Source organism: Homalodisca vitripennis, chromosome 2 (genome assembly GCF_021130785.1).
Source record: "Homalodisca vitripennis isolate AUS2020 chromosome 2, UT_GWSS_2.1, whole genome shotgun sequence".
NCBI classification, from domain to species: domain Eukaryota; kingdom Metazoa; phylum Arthropoda; class Insecta; order Hemiptera; family Cicadellidae; genus Homalodisca; species Homalodisca vitripennis.
This window is the reverse complement of record NC_060208.1, coordinates 152,779,328-152,801,824: the sequence shown is the minus strand read 5'-3', so window position 1 is coordinate 152,801,824 and position 22,497 is coordinate 152,779,328. Positions and strand designations below refer to the sequence as shown.

Here is a 22,497-nt window from a genome sequence, read left to right as displayed (position 1 = left end):
AGGCGAAAAAACGTGACGTACCTATATTACGGCCGTTGGCGATTTTCGGTTGAGTAGCCGACGGCCGTAATATAGGTACGTTGGCGTGCAAAGGGTTAATTGTGAAACTGATTGCTCTTTGGTTAATTTGTTGTAATTCTATTATAAATACGAGGCCGGTTCAGAAAGTAAGTACCGTTTCATTCTACTGCCGCCGTAGCGCTGCAATCAATGTTCCGCACATGCGCACTAGTCGTCCTTGTTTCACTGGCTATCGACTCACGCCATTTTAGTAGTTATATGTTGTGTTTTCAGTTTTCTCTGACTGTTTAAAATTTTTAAGACAAATAATGATCTTGATTGAGATTCGTTCTGTAATAAGATTTTTGAACGCAAAGAGTGTGAAACCGGCTGAAATTTATCATCAACTTCGAGATGTCTATGGGGAAGACGTGATGAGTGCAGGAATGGTGAAAGTGGGTTAACATGTTCAATGGCGGACGAACAAATGTGCATGATGAGAATCAGAGCAGTCGCCCTTCTCTCGTTACCAATGATCTGGTAAGGACAGTTGACAAAAAAATCCAAGAGGACAGACGCTTCACTATAACAGCGCTATCTGACAATTTCCAACAAATTTCACGCACTCTTTTGTACAAAGTTGTTACGGACCACTTAGGTTATTGCAAGCTGTGTTACCGATGTTTCCAAAAATAATCATTGACGTGCACAAAACCAAGAGATTCTTAAGTGCTTGATTTTTCTCACCATGAAGGAGGTTAGGCTTATGGGTCTGTACGAGTTGGGTTGAGTCAGATCTCTTATCACTTTTTTCTGCACAAACACCACAACTGCCATCCTCCAGTTCTTTGGAATAAACCCTAGGGCGTAGCTACTTCTGAACAGAATAATTAGAGTATTTATTACAAGTAACCCCCCCCCCCCTCGGAAAGTGCAACAATTCCGATGGGGGATACATTGACGATGGTGAGGATTTTTTTAAACAAAATTGTGACAGGTGATGAAACTTGGGTCCGTCATGTCACACCGGAATCCAAACAGCAGTCAATGGAGTGGCGACACACGCAATCCCCAAAGAAACAAAAATTCAAGATGGCAATGTCTGAACAAAAATCATGTGCGCTGTCTTTTGGGATCGGAAAGGTGTTTTGCTGATTGATTTTCTCCCAAGAGGTGAAACCATTAATGCGGCAAGGTATTGTGAAACCTTAAGAAAGGTAATTCAAAACAAATGGAGAGGAATGCTCAGTAATAGAATTGTATAGCTTCATGGCAATGCTTGGTCCCATACCGCTGGTGACACTCAAACATTGGTTCGAAAATTTCATTGGGATATCACCCGCCCTATAGCTCGAACTTGGCATTATCTGACTACCACTTGTTCTTGTACATGAACCGTGAGCTAGGCAGCCAACGCTTTGAAACCGACAAAGTGAAAACTGTCGTGGAATTGTGGCTACATTCGTTGGTGGGAACCTTATAGACAAATTGATCACCCACTACGACAAGTATTTGAACATCGGTGGAAACTTATGTTGAAAAATAGCTTAACGTTTGGGCTTTCATGTAGAAATAATATTGTTTTACTTGTTTTTCTTTTTTTTAATGGTAATTATTTTCTGAACACGTTTCGTAACAAAAATGAAAATAACCTATCAAAGATTTTATGTGTAATGCACTACAAGTTACTTGAAATACAACAGTAAACACTTTAAACTTAAAATATTTCTTTGTTTTATATTATTAACTATGATTGTTGTTATATTGCACTCAGACAGATGGTGTTTTATGTTACAGTTTTGATCGATAGCACTGTCTTAAATTAAATAATTTAAATAATATAAACAGACCTCATTATCTGGGTATTCTATGAGAACATCAATTGCAATCTTTATTCCTCCTGCCTCCTCCACTTTAGCACAGAACTCGTTGCGAACTATAAGACTGTTGATAGTAAGGAGCAGCTCTAGGACCAGTGTCCTGTCGTTTCTGTACTCTGAAGTCAAAACACAAATATGTTAAAAGAACTATATAAATAAAAATACTTTTTAGTTTAACTATTTATAAAAGGTAATAATTTTATATTGAAAAAATACATTGTTATACATAGACACATTTATACAATTTCTGTCAGCCTACTTTCTCTTTTACTGTCAAGAAATTATGATTAATCTACATTAAGTCAACTAACAATAAACCCCTACTAGCCAAAAAGACTGGGCTCAATTGAGGCATTTTGCAGTTTTACGAATATGATTGTATCTCTGTAATGCTTATAGCTAGAATCATAATTTAGTTGCTAATATATTCCTTAGGAAATTTTTTTTTGTAACATAGATACAAAAACGTTTATCAACTTTATAAAAATGTTGTTTACTGTAAGAGATGAAATTAAAATTAACAAAGGATCAAGATTTCTATAATTAATAGAGAGCCTGTAATTCTCTTTGAACAATAATTTACCAGTGGGAATGTCAGCGTTAGATTAGCCAGTCACAGTATGTACATACACCCGTTATTTCTGGCTGAATTGTATAATGATAGATCAAAGATTTTGTAAGTCTGATAAGGTCTTCAACCCATCGCCATACTTATTTTATAAGTTTATCTTTTTGCTTTACAATAAATAAAAATATACATTGTTTTCTCAATAACAACTATATTGCTGCTACCTGTAAATAAGTTTCTACTAAATTACTGATTCTTTATACAAGCGCTATCACGAAAGTATATTACGTTTAGATATAAACAAAAAACAAAGTACAAGTAAAATATGTGTATTATATACCTTTGAAAGAGTCACTATCTTTTTCGTAAGTGTCTAAAAATGTCAATGAAGCATTCATACTGATTTTTATGGGTTTCTGATATTTTCAGTACCCAATTTGCACTAAATTTATGGCAACCTAACTTCTGCAAAACAATTTCGTGTAACAAGCTCCTCGAAATTTGAGGAAAACTATGTGAGAGCTCTATTATTGTGATTTGGTGGTCTTATTTAATATTCTCATAGACTTTAGAGACAATTCCATCAGTCACAATGCTTGTCTGTCCACTTTGTTCGCCATCATGCACATTTTCAGTAATCAAATTGCTTATTGTGCTTAGCCAACAAAAACCATATTACCGGCCGCACTTCACAACTCGTGGGAATTTCAATTGTGTCACATCTTTTTAACCCTCTCCCGCTCGCAAGGCATGAATCGACACGGCCACCACATAGCCACTGCAGCTTAAACGGCACAGATCGGCACGCACCGCTTTACCCACTAGAGCCGATAAGTGCTGCTCTCGAGTAGCAATATTTTGTACTACTACGGGTTGTTTGCTATCAGGAGACCATTTACTTTACTATTACAGTAGATTTATTCCATTATTTTGCTACTTATATTAGTTGTGCGGAAACAATGGCGGGTTGTAGTCGTACACTTCGTGACAGTGAAATCGATCTCGTTATTAGTAGTGATTGCGACGATTTAAGAGAGTGTAGTGATGTATCAGAGCCTTGTTGAAGTGGTTGGTGGCATTGAGGATGTAGTTCGAAGTGATAACAGTGGCAGTGGCAGTGACGGCAAGCCAGACAAATGACCTTCACCAAGTAACTGCGCAACAAACAACCCCACGCCACCGGCACCCAGCTGTCCGTGAGCCCCCTTCCTGGTTTCGTACAATCAACTTCATTGAACCAATATATTATAGTAAAATAATGAATACATATAATTATAGTTAATTACAATGACAGAACATGTGTAAGTTGAGGCGCCGCGTATTTTGACCGAGTGCGACCGGCAGAGCGAATTAATTGAGGTTAGAAGCACCGTGAGCGCCTGGAAACAATGCAAGCGGGAGAGGGTTTAAACTGCTATTGTAAAACAAAAAGGAGTGAGAGTAACTTATCACCAGCGCGGCTGGTTTTTTTTTTTTTTTTAGGGCAAAAAACACTTGGATCATTGCCCGATAACAAGATATGACACCTACTCATGATTTGGTAGTGTCAAAACAAGTAACTAGTACTAAAAACAAAAGAAATATTAATAATAATAAACTGAGTGTACTATAAATAATAGAGAACAGTTTCTTAAAACTATTAAGAACATAACATATATACACATACAAATATCTATGATATTATAACACTTAAAACTAGTTAACAATAGATCTGAGTGAGCTGTAAAAGGGGCCCACCCAGTCCGGTTACTCTAATGGAATCTCTTTTTTTTCTTTTTTTTTTGGTACTTCACAGCCCTTCAAACCCTGACCAGCAATGAGGTACTCTCCAGGAATCCGAAGAGCTTAACTAGAACTTCATTATTGTCCCCTAGCAATTCGGCAAGAGTAGAAGGGAGACGATAATCGCACCTCTGTTGAGAATAGTGATTACACTCGATCAGGACATGGTTTACAGTTAGATTAACATTACACAAGGGGCACAAAGGAGGATTCCCGCGGTTCATAAGAAAGCCGTGGGATAGAAGGGTGTGTCCGATCCGAAGACGGCATAACACTACCTCCTCCCTGCGGCTGGTACAGTTTGAGGACGTCCGAGGTAGAACTGACCCCTTTATGTCCCGTAGTTTGTTATCGTTGATTTCTGTCCACGACCTTTGCCACTCATTTCTTAAGAGTCTTTTGATGTGTGGTTTCACATCTGGCAATATTAGTTGTTGGGTGTAAGGCGCCAATTCTATTGCTTCCCTTGCAGCTCTGTCGGCCATTTCATTGCCAAGTATTCCAACATGACTTGGTACCCACATAAAAATCACTTGAACATTTCTTCTTATTAGATCATGTAGGGAGTTTTTTATATTGCACAGAAGAACGTGTTTTGGATACAAGTCCTTTAGTGCTTCTATGCTGCTCAGTGAGTCGGTACATACCACCAGCCTCCCTGTCCTAGGGCACACGATGTTTAGTGCCTTCTCAATGGCCGTCAGCTCAGCAGTATAGACAGAAGACGCAAGGGGGAGGCAAAATTTGAACTCAGATCTGGCAGTTACAAAGGCGCAACTAGTGCCAGTCCCAGTTTTAGATCCATCCGTATATACTATGTCACATGGTGTCAACTTGTTTAGCTCTTCACGAAATAATTGGTTTATTATGTTTGCGGATGTATCTTGTTTCTTATTTTGTACTAGCGAGTTTATAATAGGTGGTGTATTCAAAGGCCATGGGGGTACGTCGCAATCGTGGCTTTGTCGCACCTCGAAAACGTCGATGCCGAGACGTACTATTATGTTCCCTACTCTTATACCGAAAGGGGCTGAAGCGTTAGGTTTCAACTTATACCTATGCGTTAACGCATTTTCAAATACTAAGTCGTAAGCTGGGCTGAAAGGTCTAGATTTCAGAGTATACCAGAAGTTGGCTAACAACAGATCGCGTCTTTGCGACAACAGCGGCTCTCCGCACTCAGCCAGCAAACTTATCACCGGACTGGAGCGGAATGCACCGGTAGTCTGTCTGAAAGCAGAGTGATGGATTGTGTCCAGCATTTTAATAGTGTTGGGGCGTGCCGAGGAGTACACCTGACACCCGTAATCGAGGCACGAACGAATAAAAGCTTTATAAAAGCGAAGCATACATGTTCTGTCCGCGCCCCACCTTGTCTCTATAAGCACTCTGAGCAAGTCCAGTCGCCGTAGACATTTAGCTTTCAATTCTTTCAAATGAGGAACCCAGGTAAGTCTGCTGTCCAAAGTAAGGCCCAAAAACTTTATGGTACGAGTTACTGATATGCGGGTACCGTTAATTGTAAGGAAAGGCTCGGTAGCATTCCTCTGCCTAGAAAACAATATGCACTGGGTCTTATCAGATGAAAAGAAAAATCCTGTTTGTCGACTCCAGTCTTCAAGCCGACGTATCGCAATCTGTAAGATTGGTTCCGCAGTAGCATGTCTCCTTGCGGCGACGTACACAGCAAAGTCGTCAACAAAAAGAGAGCATCAAGCAGGATTAGTGACACAGCTCACAATGCTATTTATAGAAATGGCAAAAAGTGTACAGCTGAGCACACTACCCTGAGGCACCCCATTCTCCAGCATTATTGGGTTGGACAAAGTTGTGCCCAACCTTACCTGAAAAGCTCTGTAGCTCATAAAGTTATTTATGAAGCATAAGATGTTTCCACCGACTCCCCATGACATCAAGGTGTTTACAATTCCCCTTCGCCACGCGGTGTCGTAGGCTTTTCGAAGATCAAAGAAGACTGCTAATACCTGTTTTCGCTCAAGAAATGCATCTAAGATAGTAGTCTCCAATGAGACCAACAGATCAACCGTCGTTACCGTCCTCGGCGAAACCCGCACTGCTGGTTTGCGAGAAGGCAGTTTTGTTCCAAAAATCATACCAGCCTACGGTTCACCATGCGTTCCAGAATTTTGCATAGACAACTGGTGAGCGACACCGGCCGATAACTGGTGGGATCTTTCCTATTCTTTCCAGGTTTTAAAAGGGGAATAATATGAGATCTACGCCATGCCGAGGGAAAGGAACGCTCCTGAAAAATCCGATTATACAGAGTTAAAAGAGCTTATTTGCAAGAGGTTGGAAGATTTTTCAGCATGGCATAATGGATATCGTCTGGTCCTGGGGAGGAGTTTTTGGAACAAGTAATCGCGGAGTTCAGCTCTTCTAAAGAAAATAACAGGTTAAGGGGGCTATTTGTATTTAAATTATAATTTATTTGTACCATTTCAATGGTATGCTTAAATCTTTGAAACTCAGGACAGTATGATGTAGTCTTTGATACTTCAGATATGGTATGAGACAACTGGTTTGCAACCTCTTGAGGATTGGAAATGATATTATTCCCAACCTTAAGTTCTAAGATAGGTTGGGAGGGGGGTTTTCCACAAACCGAGCGAAGCTTCCTCCATACTACTGAAGAAGCCGTAGTCCTTGTTATGGAATTGGTGAACGCATGCCACGACTGTCTCTGCGAAATCCTAAAAATCTGGCGGGCTTTAGCTCTCTTTTGTCGGTATAACTCTAGGTTTTCTTGAGTAGGCCTGATTTTAAATTTTCTTAGAGCTTTTCTTCTATCTCGAAGAGCTTTACTACATTGTTCTGTCCACCAAGGAACAAAGTTCCGCTTCGGTGTAGTAGAAGATATAGGTATACTGTCCTGAGCTGCATGCAATATAGAATTACTAGCTGTTTCCCGCGGCTTTGCACGCTTTTCGTAAGGTTTCCTCGTGTATGTGAACTTCTGGTTTAATATCTGCTACCACTTCAAGAACTTGTAAAAAAGATATCAAATCACGTTTATCAAAAATTTGACATTTGTGACACGTTGTAAATGTCAAAAAATGTTTGTTTACATAGAAACGTCAAAAATATTTATGTTTACTTAGTTACTGTCAAAAATAACAACAATTTTTTGTCGCATTATATATGTTTACAAAGAACAGCTGATTAAAAATTTGAAAAGACTCTTTCACTTAATAACATATGTTTGCTGCAATGCATTTCTTACGGGTATTTCTGTAACCAGTGGGGCGGAATCCTGAATCGGGAAAGGGATAAAAAGTATCCTATAACCTTCTACAGATCAAGACGAACAAATTTTTAAAAAAATTAGGCGAATCCGTCCAGCCGTTTGTGAGTGATGCTGTTACACACGAACAGTTTCATTTTTATATATATAGATTTATGTTAGTGACTGCGGTTTCAATATCCAATGGAATATTTATTTCTGGGGTTATTATGGTTTCGTTAAATTTATTCCAATCAGCTTTTTTAATAATCCATTTCGGTCTCCTGTTTCTTTGTATCACCATATCCGGAAAGCCAATCAGGATTGGAACATGGTCGCTTCCATGTAAATCCGTGATTAGCTGCCAGTCTATTCTATGTGCAAGACCCGGGCTGCAAATCGATAAATCGATGACAGACCAAGATCCAGTTCGAGGGCATAAATATGTAGGGGAGCCGTTATTTAATACAACCAAGTTGGCTTCGTCACAGATTCTGACAACCAAGTTGCCTCTTGAGGAACAGGTATTAGATCCCCAGAAATGGTGATGAGCGTTGAAATCACCAATCATGAGAAATGGACGGGGCAACTGATTAATCAGGTCTGACAGCTCTTGTCTGTCAAGAACGAATGGTGGAGGTGGGAAATATATAGAACATACATTTATTTTAAAAGGAACCGAAATGGAGATACATGAAGCTTGCAGGGAAGTGTTTAAGTTCACTTCTTTTGCACCAATTGTTACATCCACGAAAATAGCTGTACCCCCCCAGGCATTAAGGTTGTGGAGGTTATCGTAACGATAAATATCGAAACCCTTCAAGGAAAAATGATTTGCCCAGTGAAATTTAGTTTCCTGGATGCAGACAACACTTGGCTTTGACTCCTGAAGAAGATGTTTTAATTCTTCAACGCGTGATTTTAATCCGTTTATGTTCCATTGGAGTATTGAAAACATTTATTAGTTATTTAAAAAAGGTTATTTTATTTCTGGTTTTTGAGAATTGTGGATTTTTAAATTTACCTGTGACTGTCTTGAATTCTGTTTCTAAGGTTTGTTCATCCACAATCTCGTCCTCCTCCATAACACTTGATTGGGATGAAAAACGGGAATGTGTGGAAGTGTTTGGTGATCCTTGGGAGCGGTTGTCAATCTTACTTTTAATACTTTGTTTTAGTTTGTCGTTGAGCGCTTTTCTTTCAGCTGGCGTTAGCTGTTGAGGCTTTAGTTTCACGGATACATTAGTTTTTTCGTTAGGTGTTTTTAGGAATTTTGCTCTAGTGCTCTGTAGACGAGGATCGTCAGATGTCTTCGCTGGAAGTAGCTTCTGTTGTACTTGGGGGATTGGATTGAAGTTTGCCGAGAGTAAACTAATGACATTTGCCATTTGTTGTTTCAGGGCTTCAACCATCGCCTCCAAGGAAGAACAATGAGAACAGGAAGGAGTATCTCGGGTTGTCGAGGCAGCAGCTTTTGCGTAGGACACATCTTTCTTCGGCAGTTGTGAGCTGTTCGTCTTCTATATTCTTTGCGAGCATCCACGAATGACAGCTTGTTAACTGTGGCAATCTTTATTACCTCCTTTTCTTCTAGGTATATCTTGCAATTTCTTGAGGCTGCGGAGTGTTTTCCTTTGCAGTTAACGCAGAAGGGTTCTATGTTGCATGTCTTTTCGTTGTGGTCTTCCTTACCGCATTGTACGCACAGTTCTTTGTTTTGGCATACTTTACTAGAATGTCCAAACTTCTGACATCGAAAACATTGCTGTGGGTTTTGAAAGTACGGACGTACAGAAAGAACAAGATATCCTGCCTTAATCGTCTCCGGAGGGTGGGGTAAGTTGAAGGTTAGGATATGCCTGGGAGTTGCGATTTGATTCGTTCCTTCCATCCGGGTTATTCTGACGACATCAGTTACTAAACTAGGTTTAAGTTCTTCTTTTACCTCATCTAGATTGCATTCAAGCAGCTCCCTACTGAAAACGATACCCTTTGAAGAGTTCAGGGTACCATGGGGTTGAACTACTACTTGAAATTTATCAAAGAATGAGGTCATCTTCAGTAGTTGTTTCGATTGTTTACTATCAACAGCTTCCACCAGAACAGTTCCATCTCGAAGTTTCTTAATGGAGTTTGGCTGGCCTCCTGCTCCTACAATTGCCTTGTTAATAAGGAAGGGACTAGCTTTGGATAGAGGGTTTCTTTCATCTCTCGACTTGAAGACTAGGAACAGTGGAGTGTTTGTTGCATAGGCCTCATCATTTTGATCTATTCTTCTTTGTTTGTTGTCCTCTTCTTGCATGAAGTCAGGTGATGGTCTTTTCAGATTACTTTCGCAATCTCTGTTTACTACACTGTGCCTTGGAGTTGGGGAGGTATCCATAGAAAGTTAACCAGCGCTTTGTGTGAAGAGGTGCGGGCCGAAACACCAGGAACGGGCGTGCCCTCGGGTCCTTGAACAAACAGACCCTACCCAAGTTCCCCGGGGCCTGGTGTTAGCTTGTTTAACCGAGACGGGAATTCGCACGACTCGGGCTCGCACGTAGCAGCAGAGACTCCGACATCTCTGCTCACTGCACACTTCCTGACCAAGGAATGACGTGGCTGGTCTCAGATCCGTATCGTCACTGACGCGTCGGCAGCGCAAGCGCACATCAGCCCCAGCACACTAACAAGAAGGCACTCCTTGATTAGGGCTGGGGCACTCCCAGCGGGTGACGAAGCGGAACAGTCGGAAGGAGTGAGTAGGGATGGATAGGATTAAGGATACGGGAAAGGATGGGAAAGGCAGTTTAACGTCATACCCAGGACGACCAGCACGGCTGGATAGACAATGAACAGAGAAAACGTACTGATATAAAAATGGCCACCAGAGTCCTGCCCTAGCAGCTACAGAGCGAAACGTAATCTACTTTCTGGATAACCCTCCTATTTTTAAGTTGTTTACAAGTGAAACTTCACATAGTAAAATAAAATGTTAAGTTTTTTTTTATAAACAATATTTTTAAATGCACTGGCTTTATAATGGTATGAATGGGTTAGCTGATATTGTTACAGAGCCTCTCCATGATGGTACTGCAATGGGTTAAGAATGGTGACAATCTACGTGTAACTTACACTGAAATTAGGAATGGTTCACAATCAAACTAGAAGCCTAATAATTTAAATCATCTTATAGTAGGCTATTTGCCTTCTGTCAACAATCCAAAGTATCGATTTCATGTCTTATGATGACATGTTTCGAAGGATTTATTCTTTTATCATCAGACCATATGTAGAGATGGATGGCTTTGTCAATGTTGTTTAAACATAAATAAATAAATTTAAGTTAAAAAACACAAAGACACATATGTAAAACAACTGTCAAAAATAAACAATTAAAAACCTAAACACACAATCATGTGCAAATAAACGTGGTGATCCGTGGCTGTGATTGTACAACTAGACCGTTACATAGCTCCTACTACTGCGACTTCCGTTATCACAACCGTCAACTGTTCTACCCGGGCTCATTTCCACTTCATAAAAATTTTTTATATTTAATTTTGTATTCTTCTAATGTTGACAATAACCGTTCCTTCTGGTAGCAGCATAAGGTTTCAGTGCCTATTAAATGCTCCCATGAATAATGAAAACTATAAAAAGTAACTCAATATTATACAATATAATGCCAAATGCAATTTAGTAACACAACATAAGAAAGCTTATTAAAAAAAAAAAACAAATTTAAACACTCCTGAAAATATGGAAAAATCATGTGTATAATATTAAATACCATCAGTCTATGCAAAATGCACTCAGAAAAGAATTAAATCAAGATAACATCTACCTTACCTTAAGAACATCATGTATTAAAGGTCAGAAATAAAACTTGACAGTGCTTATAGATTAGTGTCCTGATTGCCCCAATAACTATGTAGGACAGACTAGTTGGTTATTTAAACAGAGGTACAAAGAATACTGCCCCAATTCCAAAATTTAAAAACAAAAGTTCAGTTTTGTCCTACACTTACTTGATGATAACCAAAATATGGGTGACATTTGCCAAGGCATGGAAATTGTGTACTGCTGTCTGAAAACAGGTTATTGTCAATATTATAAGAATATGAAATTTATATGGCATTCAAGAACAAAAACACAGTCTACTGAATGAAAAATTCAATTTTAAATCTCACTTCATTTTTAATTCTGTTATTACTAATGAAGTGAAAATTAACCTGGCTAGAACAAATGGCTGTGATGATGGGATTTACGTCATTTCCGTTCAGTGTCATCGCCACATCCCTACATATTCATTCAGACGCGATAGTATATTTAATTCTTTAATTATTCATTATTTATTTATGACCGTTATTTTATGTGTTTGTGTTTTTATAAACTTTGTTTATATTTTAACAACATTAATGAAGCCATCCATCTCTTCATATAATATGATGATAAAGATATATATCTTTCGAAACATATGTCACCACAAAACCAAAATTCTGGATTGTTGATGGAACGCAGGTATCCACTATAAGTCTTATGATAATCCTGGCACTAAAGAATAATAATGAATTATAATTAGATGTTTTGATTATTAGAGGTATTTCTGTAACTATGAACAACCATCAGTATTATACAAGACCAGACAAAAATAGTTACTCACTTGCCAGAAGGTTTGTAAGGGGACATAGAACTTCCACAGCTAAAGTGCTGGCGTGGACATGGGCTTTAGACACGTCAGCTCGCACATCATCATCCAGTGTCAGAGATCTCATTAGTCCACAGAGCTCGGGCAGTAGAGTTGGCATATCACCCTCAGTTAGAGACTTTAGCGTAGGGATCACACCTTCATCCATGATCAGCTGTTACCACACATTTGGAATATGAAATGAAAATTAAATAATACACTGATAGGTAATGCAACGAATTATAAACCACACAGATTGATTTCAAATATAATATTTTTATTGTTCTTCAACTAAATCCCTTGCACATTATATGACTTTTTTCATGTCTTTACTTAATTTTCATTGTTTTTACTATGGGTTTGGAAATAAACGTATATGTTGCATCTTTAGATACCACAAAGGCGATTTTAGCCATTTAACCATGTTGGCAAGGATAGGTTTATCAAATGGGTTTATAGAATATGCGGACATCTACAGTATTAGTCAAAAGGTATTTGGACTGGTAGGTGACAAAGTGTCAGATGTTGTCCACACCACTCAAGAATCCCTCATTAAGAATTTTGCTTAAATTTAAAACTAAGCCAACTCTTTAGCTTTCACTGACAACCTTCTCTCACTTATTGAATATGAAATAGGGTTTCAGTAAACTCTGGATCAAATGGAGCTGGTTGCATCAATGCAGTGCTTATTAAGAATAATAAGATAGTTTTATAGGTCGTAATTGAGGAAAAATACATAATTTCCCCAATTGATTTTGTCTGGAAAGTGGCATTACCGTTGCAGAGGCTTGAGTTGAAACCTTAAAAAATTGAATGGTCCAAATCATATTTATATAAACATCAAAATAAAATGCACGTATAATTTATGAAAACAATAAAGCAAACACAAAATGGGTCTAAAATTAAATGACATGGGACTAAAAGAACCTAATGAAACTGAATTGGAGCGGTGGGGAGAGTGTGCAAGTGACTATGACACATGCGGGAAGTCCCGTCTGCAACACATGTCAGCAGGTGCTGGCTACCTTTGTTTATGATACACAGCGCTATATTTGTATCTGGAAGAAAGATAAAGCCTTCTTATCACTCATAATCATTAAGGAAGATACTAAAAGTTATTGAATTTTAATGTCTGTGCAAAAGTTAATTTTACTAAAGAATACTATTGCACTTAAATAACTTCAAATATGTTTGAGAGAAACTGTGTCAATGATGTGTATGTCAATTTTGGAGTTTGTGGGATTTACGTCAATGACATTCTAAAGTTTAATTATTAAGGATCTACTTAAGAAACTGAACACCTTCCTGTATAGCACCCTCCTCCTTTGTCATTAAATACACCACCTAGAGATCCCATATCTGCTTACTTCCAGAATACAAACCTCTTCCTTTCTCTCATTTGGATATGCTTTTCGCTGATCTTAGTAATATACAATTTTAGACAGTTTAAGCACACAAATTCTACAGTAACTACAGGACCATGAAGAGGATTATGTAAGAGTGAAAGCAGTTAGTTAGTGAAAGGATCCATACCACTTAAGAAAGTACCCCTAGAATATTATTCCTCTCATCTATAATATGGCAGGCTATAACATTTTTGCATACACATCTATAAAAAACAAAAAGAGAGTCTTAGCGTGGAGCCTTATCAAGAAGCCATGCAACAATAGTCATGGTGATATCATCCACATATCCTATGGTGAAACTACCTTCATATTTTTCTAGATGTGGATCTCATTATATGCAATAAGTCTAATTCCAGAATGAATCCTGCACCTGCCGTGATCTCCTTCCAGTACGACTTGTCAGTTCAATTGTCATATATACATCAACCACCTATCTATGAAGCATTCTAAGAAGGTAGACAGGTATGCAGAACTTCTCTTAAAGACACCTCAGCAAGTCAGTATTTTTTATATTCAGTGTGGTAGCATATGCACCCAGTACAAGTAATGGATTACGTTGAACAACCTGGAAGAGACTCATAGTCATCACACCAATCGTGGAACAACCAGTTCAAAAACATGCTGAAGCTCTGACAACCTATCACCAGTATTTACCACTTCTGTGAGCTTGGCTTCAACAACTGATCAAGAAGATGTACTGCTGTGTTCAATACATATTACTTCTGTATACAACAAGAGACTTCTGGTCTAAGAGAATTTCAATAAAACTAGAAAAAAACATTAATATAATTGATTCAACAGTTTAATACCTTTTTATTTAGTGTTATACGCTTTTAATATAAATTTATATTTCAAACATTTAGTACATCAAAATGTTACTACTTAGATTACAAAAAGTGCAAAACCACTATTTTACAGATAAACGAAATGGAGCCTGTTTTTAAAGCAGTATGCTAATAATATTTATCTAATGTTCTTTAGATAATCCACAGATTCAAAAGATAAAATGTAAAAGTATTTTTTTGCATTCCTATAGACATAATTTAAAAATATATTAGATGGCTGCACTTCAAATTTTCAGAGAATTAAAATCATATATACTTAATTAAGACAGGCAAAGCAAGCTGATGTAAATTCAACAACCATTAAAAGTGAAGTAATTTAGGTTTTCTCACACTTCAATTAGCATTTTTCTAAATAATGTTAAATTCATATATTACTAGCAGTTATTACCAACTTCACACTCAATTTCATTTTGAAAATCACGGACATCATGAGCATATTTGTTTTAAATAGCATTTCAAACAATCCTGAGATAAGTGATAGTTACTGAAAAATGTTCCAATCTCTTGATCCATTTAAGATTTAAGTTTTGACCTCTGAAATTTCTCTCAAATATTTCATGATATTTTACTGAATAGCTCCAACGATTTCAGTAAAAAATAACTATTTTAGGGCAGTGTTGATAAATCCTAAGTATAAAGAGGAGGCTCAAGTCTGAGCCTTAACTTTAAGTTAACACACTTATGATGTAATAAATTATGGCATTTTCCTGTAGTCGATTAAAATTTCAATAAAACAAACCCAATGTTTTTTATTGATATTTGTGTTTTATTCCATAGGTAAACATGCTAGCCAATAACAATAGATTGATGCTTTTTTAATAACAATTTTTACTTTGAATAACCCATCTTAATATAATTGTAAAATATCATACTTACTCCTCTTTTCAAGGACCGAACCTACCTGTCTATTCTGCTCATGATTGACACAACAAATTTGAGCCCAATAAAGGACATGCTGCAACACCTCAACATTCTTGGTGGTGTTAAGAAACATGGTGATGGTTTTTACACCTCTCCTATCCAACAAATCAGGAAAACCTACACAGATATCAGAACCTGACTTTTTCACATCAGAAATTTAACATTAATAAATAGATACAAACTTGTATAGTATAAATGCATCTTTTATATTATTTAACTTTGAAAATTAAAAACTGAAATTACAAATTAAACCTAACATTCTACACACAGGTATGGGTATTTGGTGTAGAGACTCATTTCAACCAATTTTAGATTGGTTTGTTTACAAAGCTATGAAGTTGAATGAATCTACAAAGGGATGATAACTTATAAAACATTTCTTCTTTCAATTTTTGATAAATATACCATAAATTTTAATAGAGATTTTAAATTTCTAATATAACCAACTAAAACAGTAAACTTATTTTGATAGAGTAGCAATTTCTGGTATACGTTATGATTTATTGTTCATAACTTGTTCCTTTCTTGACAAAATGAGGTATATTTATTTAATTTGTTAAATATACTAATTGATCATGAATTTTGAAATTTAAAAGAATAAATATTTGCAAAACTTAATATTATTAATATCAATTTTGATCAAATTTAATGTTTTTTGCCCAATAAAAGGAAGGCATTCTAACTTTATATTTTGTTACTATTTAATAATGCATTTTTTCTTACAGTCTGAACTAATGATATAAAGCATAAAAAATGTGAATTTTTTCATTAAAATGTACATTTTCCATATTATTACTGTAATGTACATTTACTGACAATTTTTTCTACAGGTTTGCAATATTAAAATACTTAATCCTTTGACAGTCAAGTTATGATTCACTAAGGTTTGTAATTTCTAGTTGTTTAGAGTTAAGATAACACATTTTCATTTTTTTTAATTGTCTCTCATAGGTTAAAAAATGTTTTTTTATTGCCAAAATGCAATAGTTGGTATATAAGTAAATTATACCAAAATAAACAAAAATTGAACTAATCCACAAAAATGCAACAGTGATCGTTAGTATATTTTACAAATTTTATTTGAAAAATTATATTAGAATTTAAAGTGACATCAGTTATTTATTTGATTTTATAGTGTAGAGAAATTTCAATATATATAAATTTGAACATAATTTCTACAAACAAATATAAAAAATAGTATATATTCAACATATGCATTACAAAGTTACGTTTTGTGGTAACATGCACATAAAATGTTATGCTCTTACTATACAAATGTCTGTTATACAAAGTTTTCACAGAACATGGTGGCTTTTTCGTCCAATACAAACGAATAGGCATGAAGTTCATAAATAAAAGTTATTCTACAAGTACTTTTGAACTGTCACTGTGTATGTGTGTGTGTGTGTTGGCACGTGCATGTGTGAATTCAATGTTTATTAAAATTAAATTCGGCTATTGACATTTATACAAATTTAATGAATATATATATGGGAACTACGTACATCATTCGAAAAGTAAGTTACTGAGGCATCTGATCACTGAACAGATGGGGGTAGCAGTGCAATGTGAGTAGCGCTGTATAGCTATGTTAAGTATGCATCTGACAGCGTCATGGTAAAGATTGTTATGCCATTATAAGTGTTCTAGTGTTCAAATTGGCTGCCATAACCAACTCTTGTACTGACTGTGATGTACATTGCATCATTAGATTTCTTTTGGTAAAGAAAATGCAACTCGTGGAAATTCCTAGTCAACCAAACCAATCATTAGGGAAAATTTAATGCTCAAAGTCAGAAATCTTTCAAAGCGTTTTCCACATATAAAAAACTGAGAAACTTGGATATCACATTTTGTTCCCGATGGGTACTAAAACTCTTGACTGATGACCTCAAAACCAAGTCAAAGTGAGGTCAAAAGAAGGTTAAACCTTTCTTAACCAAATAGCCACTGGTGATTAGACATGTGTATCTTATATAAATGTCAAAAAACAAATTTATCAATGGAGTGGTTATACCTCATAGCCATGGAACTTTTTTTTATCGTAACAGTAATGTGTAACCTTTTATTTATTAAAGCAACTTACTATCTGAACGATAACTTGTACACCACAATTTACAAGAATTAACAACATTAGACAAACACGTAAAAATATCCAAAGATTTCTAATTGATGATTTTATTTTTCCAGAAATGTTTAAAGCTATATTGCAATGAGTCCAGAATTGTTCTACATCCTTTGATGTACAATACTTTACTTTGTGGCAATTATATACATCAAATATATTTTTAATGTTTTTTTTTCTTTTTGGTAACGAAAGGGATTAAAGGTATTTCTGATGCTTGTTCATCCAGCCCTATCCAATCTCTCTTATTGCTTCTGCCCTTTTTACCCAATACAGCCTAATACGTGAAAGCATATTTCGACCAATTATTAAAAATAAAGTAAACCAATACAAACGTACCATTCATAAGTGACGTAAGTGTCTGAAGGCACAATATAACTGTCGAGTCATCAGTACTGAATTTATCTAGAATGTCCAAGACAGTTGGGTAAGCAGCCTCCTTGCCAGCAAGCACTCGTCGTGCCAGATCCTTATCACAGTCTTCTCTGAGTTGGTTAAGTAGTCCAGCCACATTTAAGGGGCTGGAACTGTTCAACTTTAGCAGATCCTGCAGCTGTTTGATGCAAAGTACCAATGGGTCCTTGCCTTCCGCCATAGCTACACTCTTCACTATATTGCTCAGGTTTACTCCCTACACACAAGTCACACATAGACTGGTAATTTTGCAAAAACAATGTCAATTTGATATTGGGTAATTGTAGTAAAAGTAGTAACTACGGTGAATTCATTGTTTTAAACACTTCACTCATAAAAATATACATAAAGGCCATATAGTAACACGGAATATATGTTAGTGAGCATTGGTACGATGTTTAGAACCATATTAGATGGAATCTGTTGTATCACCTATCTACATATATTATCAAATTTTAACAACGAAAGATATAAATTTGAAAATATGTAATATTTATAACAGACTAAACAAATCTCAACAATTTCATTCAAATTTTATAAAATTGAAAACATATATATGAAAATAGAATTATGCCGTTAATTAGCAAACCTAATTTGTCATATTTTTGGTTTTCAACATTTTTTACCAATATTTCAAGTCAAAAATTATCGATATAAATAACAACTCAATCACATCCCTGCAGTAAAAAACATCAGATGGCTTTGATGAAATAACTTATAAAATAGTAAAAACATGAAAAGGATCGTAGATCCTGTAGCCGACATAGTATTAAATATATATCTTTCAGAGCCCCTTCCAAAGCATGTTGAAATTTCAAAACTTTATGCAAATTTTACGGGAGATGAAACAGCAAATCAAGAAATCTACCGATAAATATCAGTTCTTCCGACTCTATCTAAACTTTTTGAGAAAATCACTCTCAAAAGACTGATGCATCACTTAATAAACAAACAATCTTATACCAGAAGAACAGCATGGATTTATACATGGACGCTCTACATCGACAGCATTAATCTAGATTATATAATATCTTGTAAGATCTTTAGGACAAGGAGACACAGCAACTGCAATTTCACTTGATTATAGAAAGGGTTTTGATAGTCTAAGTCATGAAACGTTGTTATGGAATTTGGAAAATATGGGTGTTAAACAAAATGAATTAATATGGTTTAAGAAGAAAAATTAGGTAACAGAAATACCTGAACTGACTAGTGTGTAACAGGCAAAAAGTCTTTGAACACTGAGATGATCAACTATCTTGGAACCTTCACGCAGACCAACTTCATAAAAAACTAAGCTCCTCTCTTCTCATATATCTTGAGAAGGCTTAAGCAGGTGAGCAATCCTAACACAGTTAAAATGGCCTACCATGCTTTGTTTGAAACCCATTTGAGATATGGTCTCAATGCTTAGGGGAGCTTCTCTAAAAGAAACCTCCATAGAGACTTGAAGGCAATTCACATTCTCTCTAATCTGCTACTCTTGCAAGGACTCATTTAAACATCTAAAAATTCTGTTATTGGACTTTTCATTCTGGAGATAGATTGCAAACAAGCAACATTTTTCAATACTACAGCCTGGAGGAGTTTGTACGTGGCTACCATGAATTTTCAACTTTGACACTTTAAATTAATTGTATGGTTACAACATATTTTTAACACTGATTTACCTCGTAACTAGACAAAAATTCCTAGGTTAAATTGACTTATCTCTGTTCTCAATGAGATATTCTTTTTATACGAATAAAGATTTATGTTTATTACTTTCAAGTCTCCACCCTCACTGCAGTGAGATTCTCGCATATTGTTATAAGTAGGCTATCATATTCTATTTAACTCAATTCAAGAAATAGAAAACTTGTTTATATCTGATTAGGTATAACTAAAATTATCAAAATGCTTCTAAAAACATATACTTATTTTTAGACAAAAATACTTTTATTATCCTTACCTGGGCCTCGAACTGTTCAACGGCTTCTTTAATTGCCTCATCTACTGCCATTCCAAACTCTTCCATGTTTTCTTTCACAACATCATCAAAGGTTTGTTGGTTTATTACTCGAACCATTTCAGAGGATTTCGTTTTAAAGTTTGTGTTTCAGCTAGTAAAAGAGTAAAATTTGAATATAAAACCCACTACACTAAAGTCTAAAAGTATTTTAAAACAATAAAATTACTGACAAAACTCTACCAGGTTACCACCAGTTGGATATAAATTTAAAATGATTAACTAGAGAAGATTCCTTCAATTTTTGCTGAATAAATAATTTTGATGATTCATACAATAATTCTCTATATTATTCCTTTTTTCAATAGACTTAAATCCATGTAGGAGGACTCTGAGTAATTAAATCAACTTTTGCACCAAATGAAACAAATGACATTGCATTATTATATTGGTGAATATTGTCTCTGAAATTTCTAGATCTCTCATTATTACCAGAGAAGAACTCTTTTATTTCTTCAAGTGTAGTAGAAGGTGGAAGTTTGATTTTTCCATCATAGCAACAGAGAGTGAACTTCCAGCTGTATTCTTCTCAGGTTTGAAATACAATGCTAAGCAATACTGACAAACTCCCTCAAGACTACCTACAGAGTAAGGACTGACATCTAGAGTAGCATCAGAAACCGCACACCTTGAAGTAAATTTAAACTTATTACTAAACCTAAATACTTTGCTCTCTCTTTTTGGGCTTTGGCCTTGTCTAACGGCGACTAGTCAGAGTGGTCTTACCTTTAGTCCTCTTAATGTCAGGAACAACAACTACAGAACTTATATCAAGTGTTTCCCTCATAGGTGTTCTAGAACTATCCTTCAGGACAATATAATGCCCAATATCTTGGTTTCCAGAGAATACCAAGTCATGAATTGTCCCTCTAGAACTATAATTAGCAATTATGTCACCATTTACCTGATAAACTTTAACAAACAATTTGCAAATAACACACTCACATTCTGAAGTTCAGCACGGCCATTGGCACTCATTACACGTTTATAATCAGTAGCATTTTTAATGCTTTGCCCATATGTGTCATCCCCAACAATAAAACTTTTAAATGCACGCCACTTCTTGGCAATGTGGCCAATAGCAGAATGTTGTTAATGGCAATAGTAGTCGAACAGATCTCATTGTGTCTATCTCCAGTTCCAAATAAACAATGAGAGATTGCTCGAAATAAACAGTTACCATCACCCATAACGGGAATCACTTTGAAATTGTTGATGGTTGAAGAACCACACGTCATTTAATTAGGATTAGCTGGTGGAGGTGCCAGTTGTCTTCTTTTAAAGGAAGAAGGATCAGATGTTATCAAATCAGCATTATCAAGGACTCAAGGATTTTGTCTTTTACTTGTGGTTACAGGATCACACATTATTAAATTACTTTCTTCACTCTGCAAATTCCGTTTTTCACTATTCCTGTGAGTGTCTTTTGTTTTCCTACCAAGAACCATAATTCAAAGTACAAAATACTCACAAAACTTAAAAAGCAACTGAAAAAATATGTAAAGTGGCAAGATAAACAGCTATATTAAACTTATATGAACAGGATAAAATAATCAGAATGTAAGTAAACCTAAAGCTGACCAAATCTATTGAACAACCAAATTCCTCATTCTCACCTATTTGAGTGATCAGTACCTCAAAATAAAGCTCACAATAAATTTCACTAAGTGTTAAATAAAAACGAAGAGTCTAGGTTCACATCGGAGAAATTGAAAAAGAAATGATAACAGTACGTTTCAGATCCCAAAAAGAAATGTATATGAGGAAAACATTTTTGAGTAAAACGTGAAAAATACTGAAGCTAAGTGACTTGTAATACTTGATGCCTAATCTGTAAACAAACACATTTAATTTAAAACCAAAATAAAGGAAATCAGCATTAATTTTTATGAATTTTTTAAATAAATAGATAGGTGTAAATAACAATGTTCGGTGGGCAGCTTTACGAACACACACATATAATACAGAACACAGTATTTGTAACAAAATTCACAAATAAACATGAGTGGAATTTCAAATGTAAAAGGAGTTGTAGTACTTTGTATTTAAAGCCATATATGTGGTCAGAGTTAGATCTACTGTGAAAGTCTAGTGGAGACTCCTGCGTTGGCAGGGGAAGTGCAAAGGTCAATCTATTGATGGCGCATTATCCATGACCGGGCTGACAAGGGTGGCGATAAGTGGAGCTCACCAGGCATTGCACACAAAAGGGAACATCTGAGGGAGACATCCGCTGTTCACCACCAAATTGCAGTCAGGACTTCATGGACTAGCATCCAAGGACCATAGGACCAGGACCTCATGGACATTGGACAGCACCGTCTGCAGATGAGACTCTTTAAAAATATAAGTTGTAATAGTATGTCTGTGCGTGATTTGTGTTTCGAATAGGTATCTCCAGAGTAAATTGCAGTTTTGTGCGTGGAGTGATGTATCATTTGTAAACAGTAAAGTAAACTGTGGGGCATAGTTTTATTTTGCTTTACTGCAATTACTCTTGGAACATAGGCTCTAGAGGCAATGTGTAAATGGAATAATTTGTAATCGTTCACATCAGGGCTCTCAATAGTCACGTGAACCGCAGCTCGTGTCGTGGCTGCCGAGAGAAGCAGGGTGAACTATTTGTACATCA

At 36.1% G+C, this 22,497-nt stretch overlaps 1 protein-coding gene across 3 annotated transcripts in view; it reads right to left on the bottom strand.

Annotated features, from left to right (window-relative positions):
* LOC124354922 (armadillo repeat-containing protein 6 homolog) overlaps window positions 1-22,497 on the bottom strand; it is a 60,896-nt gene that overhangs the window by 18,325 nt on the left and 20,074 nt on the right. For all 3 annotated transcript variants that reach the window (XM_046805733.1, XM_046805731.1, XM_046805732.1), the window contains exons 2-6: window positions 19,809-19,959; window positions 17,783-18,074; window positions 15,299-15,435; window positions 12,123-12,321; window positions 1,851-1,996 (exon numbers count right to left, since the gene is read on the bottom strand). In XM_046805733.1, coding sequence (XP_046661689.1) covers window positions 1,851-1,996; window positions 12,123-12,321; window positions 15,299-15,435; window positions 17,783-18,074; window positions 19,809-19,925 — 891 coding nt within the window. In that variant the 5' untranslated portion in view covers window positions 19,926-19,959. The remainder of the gene's footprint in view (window positions 1-1,850; window positions 1,997-12,122; window positions 12,322-15,298; window positions 15,436-17,782; window positions 18,075-19,808; window positions 19,960-22,497) is intronic.